At 42.3% G+C, this 16,203-nt stretch overlaps 1 protein-coding gene across 2 annotated transcripts in view; it reads right to left on the bottom strand.

Moving 5' to 3' along the window:
• Window positions 1–16,203, bottom strand: part of ches1 (checkpoint suppressor 1) — a 60,661-nt gene that overhangs the window by 18,080 nt on the left and 26,378 nt on the right. The window contains exons 1-3 of one of the 2 annotated variants that reach the window (XM_038726683.1): window positions 13,693–13,850; window positions 12,227–12,826; window positions 1,567–1,718 (exon numbers count right to left, since the gene is read on the bottom strand). In XM_038726683.1, the coding sequence (XP_038582611.1) occupies window positions 1,567–1,718; window positions 12,227–12,808 (734 nt within the window). In that variant the 5' untranslated portion in view covers window positions 12,809–12,826; window positions 13,693–13,850. Of the gene's footprint in view, window positions 1–1,566; window positions 1,719–12,226; window positions 12,827–13,692; window positions 13,851–16,203 lie in introns of those variants that run through there. The other variant, XM_038726682.1, reaches the window with a different exon arrangement.

The raw sequence follows: 16,203 nt of genomic DNA, 5'->3' as shown, positions 1-16,203 counted from the left end.
TTATAACAAGTAACCACAGCAAATGTACACATATTCACTGAGAAAAGGCAAGTGTGCAAACATTGAACTTGGAATTATGACAATTGTTTGCAAATCATTCAATTAATACTTAAAAATTTAAAAGAGAAACACAGTAAATCCTCTTGAAATCGCTCATTCCAACTTGCCACCTGTTCTTGAGGAGGTGCGTGTTGATTAGTGATGGGCGGATCGATACTTCGATACTTACAAGCTACTTCTTTGCTGCTTCTGGGCAGCTGCGTCACTTCCAAATGTTTTCAATACTCTTGTATAATGTTTGTGCCAATTAACAGCCCTGACATACCACACGACTGTGGAACCTATGTGACATGAGAGCCAAGCATGCAGCTTAAAATCTTTATTTCAAACGGCCATACGGCAAACATAGTATCAAAAGAAAACATCAAAATCACACACATACAGGTGAAGTGTTGAGAAAACTAAAACAACACACTTCTGCATCAAACTTCTGAGAGAACGACAGAAAGGAAAGCGTGGTGTTGCCATTTTCTATAAATTACTGGACTATTTTTTTATACTTATTAGCAGAAGCTTTTTCATTTACCTGTACTCATATTTCGCTTTTCTAATAGATGTGTTATTAATGACCAGTATGTGTCATGTGATTTGCCTTTAAATGTAATGATCTTTTATTTTCTAAAAAACATTATTTCAAGAAAATCACGTACCCTACCACATATGATAAGACATGACCCGTTTGAGTATCGGTATCAATTAAAATTGTAAAAGTATATTAAAAAAAAAGTATCTGTATCATATCGAAATTAAAAAATGTGGTATCGCCCAGTGGACCCAGGAGCAGATGAAAGCATAATAAATTTACAGTGTTGGTAATACAGCTGCAACGGCGTGCCACGACAGAAACAAAGCGTGAACGGTTTGACATGGAGTCAGATGCTAAAAAAAAAAGTCTTTAAAAAGCAAAGCGGCCCATGACATCCAAGGGGACGTGACAGTCACGCAAGCACAAGATAAGAGAATATTATGCAGAAGGCAATGTTAAACCGTCGGGTGCACACATGGACAAAGACCTGCATCAAGAACCAGGTGCAGCTGTCGGAATGAGACAACGACTGCTGAACTGTATAAGTTGCTGTGCCAAAATATGCCCATAAAATGATTCCATCTAACAAAACAACAACTCTCAAACCTCTCGATAAATAGATAATATAGTGAACAGATTATTTATTTAGCATTTATTACCTTTATTTTTGTCGATGTCAGTATTATATTTAAAGTCCAAATTCATTCCGATTCACGCATTCTGTTTCTCAAGTTGAACAAGTGTTTTTCAGTTGTGAACAAGGTCAGATTACCTGTACATGGCACAACAGGTACATCAAAACCACACCACTAAGAAAAACATTCTTAGAAGTATCACAAAATCGTTAAGGTTGTGATACATGCCATAGGACAGGGGGTATTAAAAGAGCCAGAGATGTTCTGTAGCATCTATGTATGTACAGTATGTATCTATCCAATCAAGTGACAAATGTCATCAACCAGTCAGACAATCTGTCTTACCTGTGGTGAAATGTCTGAGGCAAGGTGGGAGGGGAGGTGGAGGGGGTGGCCAGGCCGGGCGAGTAGGGATGGTACGGCGTCTTCTTCAGTGCCTGGATCAGGTTGTGCCTATACTCCGGATCTATGGACCACAGAGAGCCTTTGCCTATGCTCTGAAAGAAGGAAAGAAAGAAAAAAAAGAAAGAGGTAGAGAGGGAGGGAGCAAAGAGGGGGCAGGGAGATAGGTGAGAGAGATGTTATTCGAAAGTGCTATTGGGGCCCCTCAAAGCACATCACAAACACAGCACAGCACACCGACGTGAGCCAACAAGTCCAAAGCCCAAACACAAGCTCAAAGACCAGACCTTGTGCCGGATTCTTATTTACCAAAGCACCTGTACACACAGCAATGATTCCTATATTCCCTAACGAGGCTAACACTCGGAGGAATGAGAACTAATACATCCCCAGTGCCACCTCGCTCAATATTTTCCAATCCTCTGCCTCTGCGCAGAAAAATCAGGAGGCTTTTTTTTTCTGATTAAGACATGGGGAGACTCTTTAACTTTTTCGACTCCAGAGGCAATGATGGTGTGTATTTTTAGATCAAAGCAGCTTCCCCCTCACCTAATGAAGCTGTCGGCTCCCGATCTGAGTGAAACCAGCCTATAGATTATAGAGAAGGGAGGGATCTCAGACAGGCCGCCATGAAAACACATTCCCTGTCTCTATCTCGCGCAGCCTTCTCCGTGCTTTCATCTGCCTTGTCATCTGATTGGGGTACAATCTGGAGTGTTGTGTTCGGCAGAGACAGAGAAAGGCAGGAAAAGGGAGCGAGAGAAGTAAATATAAAATTAAAGCTGTCCTGCCTCATGTTCGGCTCACTTTGTAGTGCTCTGTGATGTGATACAGGTACAGGCTACAGGGTGTGGGAGATGTCATGACTGCAAATACTACAAGGAATCTATTACTGTAAGAGGGAAATGTCAGAAGTGCCAGAGTGTGAGCATTAATTGGAGACAAATTTTAAAACCTGAGGAGCATTTTGTGTTGAATTGGATGAGAAATATACACCTTATTACTTCCCCTGATTCAGTGGATCAGTCAAAAATTCACAAAATTGAAGTTATATTTGCCCAGGCTGAGAGACCATGCAAATGTAGTGGAGGTAAATAGCATTTGTCTTTGGCTTACACAATGAAAAATTCTAACTAAAACATAGTGACAAGAGCGATGGAGGACACTACTTCTGGTAAGACATGTTTCTGTTTTTCTGGTAAATAATTCAGTATTTCAAGAGAATAAACAACTCTCTGATACTGGATGGCAGAAATAGTTCGAAAAATTCGAACATATTTATCAAGCAAGTTACTCCTAAGTTGTATAGGTATATGTGTAATCTTTAAGAGCAGCTCTCGTGGTCACATGATTGACCATGAGTGCTCTGATGAGGCATAGCCAATCAGAACAATGATGTACCATATGTCTGCCCCATTGTTCCTTATTTAAAAAAACTTTTTTTTTTCCAGTAAGCCTATTAATATTATTATAATAATCATTTAAGTTCATTTTGAGTGAAATCATTAATATCACCACTAGCCCTTAACTCATGCCATAAAAAAACATTTTATTTGGCTATATTGCTGATACTTAAATATGGATTAATATTAGGGCATTTGCTCACATAGAATGTTTGCACCCCTAAGGAGTTAAAAACAAAGTTTTGTAACATCCTATCAAATGTGTGTTTGACACCTTACAAGAAGGCAGCAGCTTCACATAGTGGTTATTGTCTCTGAAGGTGTGCGCTCTCCTGCGGACTTCTGGACTGCAGCCATCTAAGACCCCAAAAAGCTGTTCTTAACCAATTTAAGAGATGTATAGAGCTTTCTTAAAAGTGTTTTTAGTCAAAAGAGGTATAGTTTTTTTGTTTATATTCTTATGTTTGTAAGTAGGACTAAAAGAGGAAGGTTTTTATTTATACCTTTCACCTAAACCCTGATTCCTAAGTTGGGAACAACTAAACTACACTGAAACATGTTACAATAAACTTTATTAAGTTACTGTATTCCGCCGTTAACTGTAAGTGCTGTCACATATACCAACCAAACTTTAATGTGGAAACAGCTGAAATGTTAACTGCAAGCGTAGGACACATTTCAAAATGAAAACACAAGCATGAACATCCGACGTGCCGCAATGTCTCAAACAAACCCTAACATTCTTGTCTGACATCTGACTTTTTTATTTGACTAATTCCTTGATATACTGTATGACAGTACAAACTATATAATTCCTAATGTGTGTAGACATGCAGAGCCACAATGGGCACTCTGTGTGTCTCCTGATCCCAGGATGTCCAGTGAATCAGTCAAAATCTCTGCTACCACTCACTACAGCACCTGACCTTGTAAGAATGCAAGAAGCTAATAGGATGCGTGTGTGCACTGTGGATTTGCGTCCCCCCTGTCTGGATCTTTGCATTAGTATGTTAGTCGTGTTGAACATGGGCCATATGTGCCATGTTTTGCTGTGTGTATGTGTGGTGGGGCAGGGGGGTGAGTGTGTGTATGGTGAGTTCCCTAGGGAGTGTGATATTACCCAGCATGGTCTGCTCCTGGGAGTGCTTCTATTACTGCCAGCAACGCCTCTCCCGGAGAGCATGATATTACACACACATACGCTCGCTCCCACAGAGGTGACCCCCACTGGGCCAAATTTCCCCTTGCACCTCCAGCCTGCCAGCCGTTTGTGTGTATATATATGCACGTGTGTGTGTGTGTGTGTGTGTGCCTACTGTCTGCCCGCTTGCCAGCCGATTAAATCAATGCTGCAGAATATCTGTCTGCCGGGGCCCCTGCCTCTGCCAACCAGCCAGCCAATCAAAATGCTCAATCTGTAGACCCCCCCCCCCACCGAGTCGAGAGGCCAATCACAGGGTGCAGCTCACAGGAAGGGTCTGTCACCTGGGTTATAGCGGTCGCCTTGGCAACAGGCATCATCTGTGCTTGAAAGCGAGAGGAGGTGAATTGGACTTTTCATTTTCTGACAGATTCGCAAAGTTGAGAAAAGGCAGCATGTCTCAAAATCGATTATCACAAAAAGTATTTGAGGTCAGAGACGGCCTTTAAGTTTTCAGTGGGGTTCAACTTTGATATAGTATGACACCGATTTTAAAAATAGGATACCTTCACAAGGGATCTTACAGCGTAAAAGCAGGTGATAGAGGACTGTGGTCTTGACATTCACCTGAAACTGTGTTTGTGATCTCCATTTATATGATTTCCTCTCTCCGTCCTTTGATCCCATCTGGTCTCACTCCTCTGATATGAGCACTATTTTCTGGATGATGGGTTTATTTGTGTTGCATCTATGCGCTGGAAAACAGCCACGTCAATGTAGTGCTCGCAGCTGAAGAGCAGCATTACACAACAAATAATCCACAACTCTAAATGTTAACCCCTGCTTTCAGAAAAAGCTTACAGCATGAAACTCAAACTGACTAGGATTAGACTTTAAATTGCAAGTTTAAGCAATATTACACTTAAAAGAAAGGGATTTAATGATATGTATCTGTGTCACTCCACCAGTTTGTAGTAGTTTTGATGAGGAAAGCTGCAGTTTTTATATGCTGCTATGTTATAAAACTGCAGAATGCTGAGCGATATACAGGTATTTTCGTGATGGATAAAACATACGTACTGTAACTTGCCTGGGACACGTCAGTGTGAGTAAAAGACAAAAGGGGAAGAAAGAGTAGACAAAGGCGAGAGAGAGAGAGATGATTGTGTGTTGCCAACATCTGTTTCCTGTATTATATAAGCTGTGGGGGCTGGTCTCCCTTGGAAATGGGAGATATTAAAGTCCTGCTGCCACTGACCCCGCTAGTAACACTATACTACTGCTACTGCATTCCTGTGGACTGTTATGTTTTCACATATACATTTACCATAAAACAGAGCACATACTGTATATCAAGACTTAAAATACACTAGGACAGTTCACTTCATTTTAGACAACTAATCCACAAAAAATACATAGAAGGCAATACTAAGAGTACTGCATTGTTCATCCTAACTCATTTACTGTGTAAATTTAACCAATGCTTCAATGGGTAATTTTAGTCACTTTCTTGCAGAGAGTTAGATGGGAAGATTGATACCACTCTCATGTCTCTCTGCTAACTGCTTTCTTGTGTTTCAAGTCTATAGGCTAAATTAAGCTAACTTTAATGGCTGTTGCTTCATGTTTGTTCCCAATCCCACATACACTGTCCTGGTACAATAAATACTCACTAGAGCGCCAAATGTAAATCAATCCGCTGCTGAAAATAGTCCCTAACAAACACACTACTTCCTCCTGTGTGAGTAATGTTGAAAACTACTGTGCCCTGCTGTACTTAACAATCTGTGCCATGGACTGTATAGATAGGTCAGAAGGTATTATTATTAAAGACATTTGTATTGTTGGTTTTGGTAATTTTATGGGATTTAATGAAAATATATTCTAACAGTTGTTATACTGTCCACTGCTGAAACTACAGCTTTAAATCGTTTAATGATATTTGACAATGGCATTTATATGCTGTAGAGATCCATTTAAACAGTTCATATTGGCTATAATGAGAGGAGAAAGTAAATGTTGTTTTCAACTCAGTCATGAAATGAGATTAAGAAAGACATATGACACACAGAGAGCACAGAGCTGCCACTCTGTGCAGAGAAACATGCAAGGCATCTGCATAACAAGCTTTGTTGTCCAGAGCATTTTCACATGTAATATGTTTATACAACCTATCTAAAGTACAACTGCAATACAAGGCTCCGTCATTACTTACTGTACATATACAGAACTAATAATACAGTATACAGTAGGTAAAGTGCAGCATGAACCGGATACATGTCTGATTCAGAGATTAAGCACAGTTGAAGAAAAACAATATGTCTGCTGCTCAGAAATGAAGCAGGAGCGTCACTGTAATACGCAAGCAGGGAGACAAGAATTACAGCAGTGGACGCAAATGTTCTAACAGGGAGTGGAACACAGAGCTTTTTGAAGAGGAAAGAGGCAGAAAGGGGGAAAAGAAGAAGAAGACGGGGGACATTTCTTCTGATGAAGTCGCTTGACACAGGCCACTTCTGTTCTTGTTGAAGACCATTTGACAACAAAGAACGGGACAAAGAGATGGGTGTAAAAGTTACATGTTGGTTGGACAACAGGGTATTTTTGTCAGTACATAGAAAAACCAAGTGGGGTATTATGTGGAAATTTCATCTTTCTACAGGTGTTGGATTGACTTCTTCTTCTACAAGTACCAAACCTGTTACCCAGGTGGTTTTTATTCAAGCCAAAGTTTGCCCCAGTTTGTGCTTCTCATGTGCTTGTCATTTGTACTTTTTCAGTCTTTTGCATTGGCTATTACAACTGAATCACAGATGTAAGTCTCAACTCCTCAAAGATAAACACAGGGCAAACTTTGCAGGTCATTTGCCAACACTGCATACATTTCCAGATACCCCAAAGACTGTCCTGCTGGTATGAAAAGATAATCCATTTGGTTCACAGTACATTTTTAACCAATCTCACAATGTGCAACTCCATTCCTTCAACCAAACTTTACTCTGTGACTGAAATATAATCAGAAATGCTCATAAAGTCTCTGCAAAAGCACTGATTACACGAGAGACACAGACTGGGCCTGGTCCAATGTAAGCAATTTCCAAAGCAGCTATGATATCTTGTCATTTAGCAAATAATGTCAATGAGGTCATTTGGATTTTGGCTCTTCCACAGCTTGTCACGGTGGCATAATTTTCACATCCATGAAAGTTCTCCAAGGGCAGTACCAAGAACCAGTCTTACAGATGTTTAAATTGCTTCCCTTAGGCAACATTAAAACAAACGGTATGTGACTTTTCCTCATAGTCATGACTCACAGTGACAGGAACAAATATGTTGCACACTTTTTAAACAAGATAATAAAAACTTTTACAAAAACAAAGCCAGTAGCATACCTTTTTATAGCTTATTAAAGAAGTATTAACTGTATTAACTTGGAATTACCATCACCTTATAAAGATATGGCTAACATGTTAGCAAACAACTGGCTGTTTACACATCCATCCAGCAGACACGATGCAACAGTAGATTATATTTGGGGTCATGTTTCTCTCCTTTAAGGTCTGTTTTGGTCGCCACCAACTCCCAAATATCTGGTTCATCGGCTTCTAAATGCTCCACTATGTTTACATGCTAGTTGCTAACTCTTTCTGTCTGCTGTTTGGTGCTGGACAGGTGGCGTACAGTAGCATTTTCTCCTTAAAAAAATCTCCCTTTTGTGGCTGATAATGGGGTTAAGGAGAGGCGAGAGTGACCCAAAACTGTAATTTTGCAGACCGTAAAAACAAAACAATGAGCTGAAACATTACATTTATTAATTTTAGCTGATGCTTTTACCCAAAGCAACTTACAATTGCTATACATGTCAGAGGTCGCACACCTCTGGAGCAAATAGGGGTTAAGTGTCTTGCTCAGGGACACAATGGTGGATGGGTCACAGTGGGGGATTGAACCTGGGTCTCTCACACCAAAGGCATAATCTTATCTATTGCACCATCACCACCACCAATCTGGTGGTTACGCTGTCGGTTTGTCACTTTGAGTGAGCCCTTCCATACTGCATATGGTAAACTGACACTTTTTTATTGTGAATATATTGATGAGTGCAGCTTTAAAGTTACATCTATCATAAAGCTCACCAGCATAAGTCTACTTTCTTGTTCACCTTCATTCCCTGTTTAGTTTAAAGTAATGTACTGTTTAGTAAAGTAGTTAATTGCATGCAAGTGTTCTTCCACGTGCAGTCTTTCAAACAATACACCCTGTATATCATTAATGTGTCTGTGATTCGAGAGAAAATCAGTGGCAGCGACCTGCTGATAAATTAATGTCAAAAAAACAAACACCTTAAGCAGACAAATCAGCTCTCTCCTGCTACAGTACAAAGCTCAGAGTTAAAATGTAGAAGAATCAAGGACGCCTCTCTTCTGAATAGGGCAAGTTAAGTTAGAGGCGACACACTTAGGTGCAACACCAAGAGAATTCATAGTGAGTGTTAGATTACAAAACTGCCTGTTGTCTCTGGTGTGATTTCATAAGAGGCTTTGAAATATATCACTGGTCGTGTGTGTGTTTGTGTTGTGCTGTTACAACACTGATCTTCAGCACTGATCCAGAAGTCTGAGGGCAACAACACTTGTCATTAAGGCATGTCATTCAGCACAGTGAAGAATCCTGTTTGTAAACAAAGCCATGGCAACCATGGGATTCTCTCTCTCTCTCTCTCTCACAAGTTTGCAATCTCACGCAAGACTGACACGCACACACACACACACACACACACACACACACACACACACACACACACACACACACACAGACATGCACACACTCACATACAGAGCAGCAAGCTTATCTAAACTAGTCCCCATCTTGTCATCTGCCTGGATATGACCCAGAAATACAGTCACTGGAACAAATAGGCCACTGTCATATTAATCTCCACCTCTGTAAATTGATGGAAATATGATTTGGTGCGTTCACAGTAAGCCACGTCTCCTCCTTTCTCCCTGTGTGTGTGTGTCTCTCTATCCATCCCTCATAACGATGACTTGACCTCCCCTTAACCAAATCCTTTTCTTATTTTCCACGGTGAGAAATGAGGAAAACATAAGAAAATATCTTAGAACCTGTAATTGCATGCTCAGTTTGGAGAGACAAACAGGTGTAGGAGAAGGCAAAGCAGGGAGAAAAAAGGAGTATTCACATGCAGATATTCTCAGTGAAAAGCTTTGAATGGCGAAGTCTGACTGAAATTACAGAGATTCTGTAATTGCAGCTTCAGATAAAGCACGGCACTTGGCAGGTAGAGTAGGAGTCTGCAGAGATGTGCCCTCATTTCCACACCGACACAGTGCTCACGCGCGCATGTGTGTGAGCACTTTTAAGCATTCATGCGTGCTTGCAAGTGTGTGTATATGTGTACACTTATTTGTTTGTGTGTCAGACATGCCCTGCGTGTGTTTGCAAGTGCGCGTGTATATGTGCGAGAGAGGGGAATGGGTTTGAAGGGTTAATTAGCGTGCTGTCTTAAACGGTGTGCAGTGACAGGAAGACAAGACAGGCTGTCCTTGCCAAAATCACCTCTACACATGCTGCTCCACATGCACGCACACACACACACACACACACACGTGCACACACACACACACGCGCACACATACACACACGCACACAGAGTACATATGTGCAGATAACACAAGATGAGGACATATACTCATTCTCCACAACTCAGCACCTCAGTGCCCATCTTAAGCTCTTACACACATGCACATATTTTCACAAACACACACACACACGCCTAAGTCAGTAAAGCCAAATCAGTTTTTCCGTTGCTACAGCAACAGCATACTTTTATGTCAACTGCAACCTAGTTACTATGGAGATATGTATACAAGAGAAACTCTGTGCCGTTGTAGTCAAGGGCCAGATGACAGCATAGCGTGAGGGTGTGTGCACAGACACACACACACACACACACACACACACACACACACACACACACACACACACACACACAGCTCACTCAAAAGGAAGGGTTCAGGTTCACACGCTGGTCAAGGAAAGCATAAAGAGCTCCCATATCCTCCAGTATAATCTCAATCAGCAAACATGCAAAGCTTGCATTGATCCTCGCTGTTTGTCCCGCACCCCCAACACCCTCGGGCAAGATGAAATCTAAAGTCTGCTGGCATCTGTGTTATTAAATCCTCCAGTATTAATTTAGCACTAATTGAGTGAGGGATTCATTCCCCGTTTACCCCAAGTCTTTAATGGAGTAAAATCTGGATAAGAAAGCCAGTATAAAAGACTGTATCAAGACTTAAATCAAAAGCGAAATGGTGTTCCCACTGGGGAAGTGCAGAACGTCTGAGTGAAAGAGAACTATGAAAGCAGAGATCATCAACTATTGATAAGGCCGAATCTGGTACAGCTGTAGACAAAATACAGAATATGTTTGACTTCAAGTTGGATATGCCTGCAAACCTCTGATAACTGTCTGGCTGTGAAATAAGTTATAACCACACACGATTGAGCGAATAATGGGCTGCGTATTTACCGTGTAGCTGCAGTGTTATTACATGTAAGCATTCAGAATAGGACGATGAAAAGTGATAAAAAATCCCTGCACTGGTTGGAATAGAGGCTGGGCTTCATTTGAAATGTTCTTTACCTGAGTGTGCGAGGAAGGATTATCTAGGACAAACTAATTGGCCAATTAGTATTAGTATTTTCTATGGGGATGAAAACAATTAGAATTTTTTTGAAATTATAGAATCATATGGATGAGTACACCCTTTGTTTTACTATGTCCTTATTGTGCAACTGTGCCATATTTTACCCAGAAGTCAACTTCGATAAAATTCCCGAAGTTTAGTCCTTTTCAAGACTCATTTTTGGAAAGATACTTTTTTAAGACCAATTTAAGACAATAATAAAGACGATAATTTTATTTCAAAATAATTCTAATAAAAACACATATAAGGTAGGTTGTTGTTTTTAAATAAAATAACATTTTCAATAACAATGGTCACAATTAAATTACCACGAAATAAAATGCATTGGCTTGTGATATTTACAGTTAATATTATAAAAATGGAGACAAAAACTGTTATATACTACTGGTATTTCTAATACCAATAAGGCTGTCCATCTCAGTGAAAAAAACACCATCTTAAAATTGGCATCATAACTCCTCCTCAGCTGTTGGTTAACTTGGTTACTTTTGAGCCACTTTGTTCGACACGATCGCTGTTTCACTCCATGTTTCAGTGATATCGTGACATGCTTCAGTCGGGAGGGCAACATGCGCTTTGCCGATATTTGGCGCCATCTGTTGTTGTGGGTGTATATTAGCATTTAAAGTGCTTGACCCCAAAAACAAGACGAAAAAAACTGTCTTATATTCGGACCAATACAGTATTACTTTTTCAAATTTGAGTTACCATTAAAACCGTGTTCGATTAGCGCGCTTTGTAAACCCCTCTTGTATATACTGCATCAACCAAGTTAGCAGTCAGTCTCCCAGACGCAGGTGCAGCATGAAATGGGGGTTTGTTCTGGGTCAATGAGAACATGGTGGAAGGCAGTGACAGTCTAGAGTGTGCTCGTAACAGTGCTGAGGGACACGTGATCGAAGAAAATGCTGTGAAAGAGGGCAGTTTGTGACTGCCATCCACTAATTTATAGCAAATGCTAGGTAAGTTCACTTTTAGCTCTTTGCATGATTTGGGGACTTCGGAATTATTTTAATGTTCCTACAAAAAAAAGTGCACAGTGCTGCAAATGTTATTTGTGTTTTTCAATATAAAACTTGATGAAATGAGTATGTATCAGTAGTTTTTAAAAAAATATTTTCATTACATTTTAACAATACCGCTGCTAACTGCTGATTAGGTCAGGAAATACGATCAATGAATAATAAATGAACTGAAATGACTCTCATTGCAACTTTCACAACAACATTGTTTGGTAATAAAAAGTATTGATGATCAAAACCCCTCCCTTGGCTTGAGAGAAGGTAAATATTTTGAAAAATTTTTTACGCAACTGACGCCTTTACCTGGCTCCGGTCTTTATCCACCTTCTTGAAGCACTTGTTGAGCGACAGATTGTGGCGCACTGAGTTCTTCCAGCCTGTGGGGGCGCTTGCAAAGTAAGGGAAGTGCTCCAGGATCCAGCCATAGATATCCTTGACAGGCAGCCGCTTATTTGGCGCATCCTCAATGGCCATGAAGATCAGGCAGCTGAAGGAGTATGGCGGTTTTCGGTTGGCCCCTGCTGCCAAGTCGTACGCGGAGTGTGCATCGCCGAGCAGGGGGTCATCCAGGGAGGGAGACGAGGAGGAGGGTGAGCGTGGGTGCTGACCGTCTGGGTCCTGGAGGGGGGAGACGCTACGCAGCCCCGAGTGGCTGAAGCTGTTGAGGAGGTCAGTGCTTTCATGGAGCCAGGAGAGGCTGGTGAGCTCCTCGTCCTCGGCCTTGGAGAAGGAGGCGGACAGGGAAAGGGATAGGTCAGCTGCCTCGGCCTCGGATGCAGCTGTGGCAGCGTCCCCCTGCCGGTACGGCGGGCTCATACCCTGCGAGGCACTGGCTCCACTACTGGGGCTCTGGGCCTTCTTACTGGGGGGCATGGTGGGTCCCATCCAGCCCAGGGCTCGCTCCTGGAGAGGGAGACGGCAGAGACAGGAGAAAGGGGAGGGCAAGACGGGGCAGAGGAGAAGGAGGGAGGAAAAGAGAGCGCAGGGGTGGAGAAAAGGAGGAGCAGCGAAAGAGAAAAAGGAGAAGGAGAAAAAAGAAACGAGGTCAGCTTGTGAAATTCAGTTGGCTTCTCACACAAAGCCTTAATTTTTGTTAAAGGCCAAAGGGTGGAGACACGCAACAAGATTTTGACCACATTCCCAATTAGGCTGTTAGATCAGAGGGGAAAAGTATACATCATCATTTTTCTCTGGGGCTTTCTATCCAATTCTGACTGGGATGGCAAATTTAGTGCTTCATTGGTTGAGGAAATCTTGCCTTGTACAACGACCCTCTAATTACTAGAGTACCAGCAAAGTATTGACATTACACGGGGTTGCTGTCATAACATATGAACAGTGTTAAAGGTCTATTAGTTGAAAAACACAGCTTTATAACTTTATTCACTGGTTTTGGTGAAACTGGATCATATTTTATGGAGAAATTATTTTCCGGTTTTCACCCTGATGTCCACCGGCTGCTCTCCTTAACTTTCGGTGATTTACAGAGTTTGTTAGTCACCAGTTAGTAACTACTGCTAACAGAAGCTGCTGCTAGTTTACTCCTCTAACATTACTACAGAAGCTTTGGACCTCTGTGTCAGGCAGAGCCACCTGACAACATCTACAGTTAGCAGCAGCTAGCTGTTACTGCATTTTTTCATCAGGAAACAACTGTAAATCACAGAGAGAGTTGAGGCAGAGCAGCCTGACATCAGAGGGAAAACCAGAAACTATTTACATTTCCTTCATAACCGTAAAAGCACTTTCTGTGAGACATACTGAACAACCTTCAGCTTTAGCTCGATGGAATAATCGATTGGTGTTGTTTTGGACGTTGGGCTGGGTTGAGTGGTGTGTTCAGTGGGAAGGTTTGTCTACTGCGCTGAAGGGCTGGAGGAGGTCCTATGCTACGCAGGTCCATTCATGACATCAAGAAGGGAGGCATATTCAAACGGCGTGCTTGCACACACATTTTCTGAAAGACTGAGCAGGAGAAAAAAAGAGAGGATGTTTTTTTTCTCATAGTTTGGGAGACACACCGGGGACAGACACATAGGTTGAAAAGACATGAAAAAGTGGATTTTGTTTAATATGTTGTTTAATATTTAAATACTTTTAACATCTCTACAGGAGGAGAAAATGTAATTGTTCAGGTTGGAGCGCCGAATGGGCGCAGAATAAACAGAATAAACTAACTGCTGATTTACAACATTACAAATAGTGTCCATTGGTGAGAGTTACTTCCACATCTGGAGATCTGTGAGAAGAGATGATCAGGGTCGGGGGATTTGCAAAGAACAGAGAGAAACAAACATAAGTGTGAGTTAAAATCCATCCCTATTCTAATCAGACCATTATTCTCCCAACATAAAAGCAATGTTGTGCTTGTTAGACGCAGCCAGAGTGTGCTAATTGAAGGGGACTGGGGCTGAGCATCACACCACAATCAGAAGGCTAACAACCAGGCCTTTGATTGTCCTCTAGCTCAGACAGCTGCGGGAAGGACCCAGGCAGCAGTAGCTATAGCTAAATGTAATCTGCTCCACTCACCCTGTGAACACGTTTCAGAGTCTGGAACACAAACACACGCTAGGATGCACATGTGCTAACTCACACACACACACACACACACACACACACACACGTGAAAACACTAACCTAAATTTGCATGCACACAAATTCCTGTCCACTCGCACAGCATCAACAAACGGGTTAAAAAAAAGGGCACACATGCAAACATTGATGAATACACACACACACGCACGCGCGCACACACACACACACTATTAGGACATGGGGATTAAGTCCAGATATGTTCTGGCTGGCCCCTGTGTGGTGCGATCCCTCTCTAATCCAAGGTGATCATCAGCCGATCTGTCCCCTCACTCTGCGTGATTGACTGACAGCTGTCACCCATGGCAACCCACTGTGCCGTGACAACTGTCAGTTCACTACAACTCCGGCCGTCGAGTCACCATGGCAACAGAGCAAAACAACTCAGCTCCTCTCTCGTTCTGACGCTTGTCTCTTTTTTTCTCTTCCCTGTGTCTGTCGCTCTTCCACCTACCCGCCCCACCCCCCCTTCTGTTTTTCCCACTTTTCTACCAGCGCCGATAACTCTGTTTAACAGTGTTGATAGGCTGTAGTGGAAGGACGCAGCTAAATATAGAATTGTGATGTATAGCTGCTGTGCTGTTGCGCCGCGTATTGTCGGCCAGCCTACAGTCACCCCGCTGCTCCATCTGACTCTCTCCACCTCTTGGAAACGCACGGCGGAGCTGGATGTCTTTGATCTCCTCTCTCTCCACTTCTCCCCTCTTTTCACTTCTCACACTTTCTGACAGCACGCACACTCATTCAACAAGCTGTACCTGTCTGATGTACAGCGTTGTTGCACCAATATTGACATTGAGCGTAATGAATTCAAATTGCTCCGGTGACGATAAGACCGTAGCTGAAAATAGTCAGCTCATAATCAAAGGGATGGGCGAGATGGAAAGGGTGTTTGACAGGCTTTTCCGTGTGTGTGTGTGTGTGTGTGTGTGTACTCATGCATGTGTTTGACAGGCTTGTCACAGTGTATGTGTGTTTGTCTTAGGAAGGAAGTGAGGGCGTCGTAGTGACACTGTTCCTTGTAGGAGTCCACTGGAATGCAGAGATGGCTCTGATGCTCTCTTTCTCTCCATCTCCTCTTCCTCCTCCTTGTTATGTTGCCATAGCGGCAAGGGGGCCATGAAACATTACGGCTGACAGTAAAGTCATCTCATTTTACTGTTGCTATGACAACAAACTCCTCACTTGGTTGGGGCCAGCGCGAGCTGCCGCCCAAGCCTCGTGCCTGAGTGTGTGTATGAGTAGATGCACGTGTGTGTGTGTGTGTGTGTGTGTGTATGCCACCATGTCTCCCATGGGCTCTCATAAAGCTTAACACACTTGCTCAGCTCTAAACAAACTTTCATGCAACTTCTACAGCGGCCCCTCAGGACCAACTGCTAAAGGACAAAGGCAGATATCGCTCAAGTTCAGACTAAATGATGTCTGCTGTGTGTGTGTGAATGTGTTTATGTGTGTGTGCGCGTGTGTGTGTGTGTGTGTGAGAAGCATCCTCGCATTTGTTTGACAGATGGGACTGTGCTATTCTCTCTGTCTTCTTCATTCTCTGGATCTCTTTTGTGTTTGCATGCTTTGTTTTGATTTGTGTTCATCTCTGTTTGGCATGTCCACATTTGGCTTAGCGTGTGCATGTGTTTTTTCCCCCCCGTGTTTTTGTGTGTGTGTGTGTGTGTTTGTGTGCATCG

Source organism: Micropterus salmoides, unplaced genomic scaffold, assembly GCF_014851395.1.
Source record: "Micropterus salmoides isolate LMB-PRFRI ecotype aquatic unplaced genomic scaffold, ASM1485139v1 Ms_hic_scaffold_18, whole genome shotgun sequence".
Lineage (NCBI taxonomy): Eukaryota > Metazoa > Chordata > Actinopteri > Centrarchiformes > Centrarchidae > Micropterus > Micropterus salmoides.
This window is presented reverse-complemented; position numbering and strand designations above follow the sequence as displayed.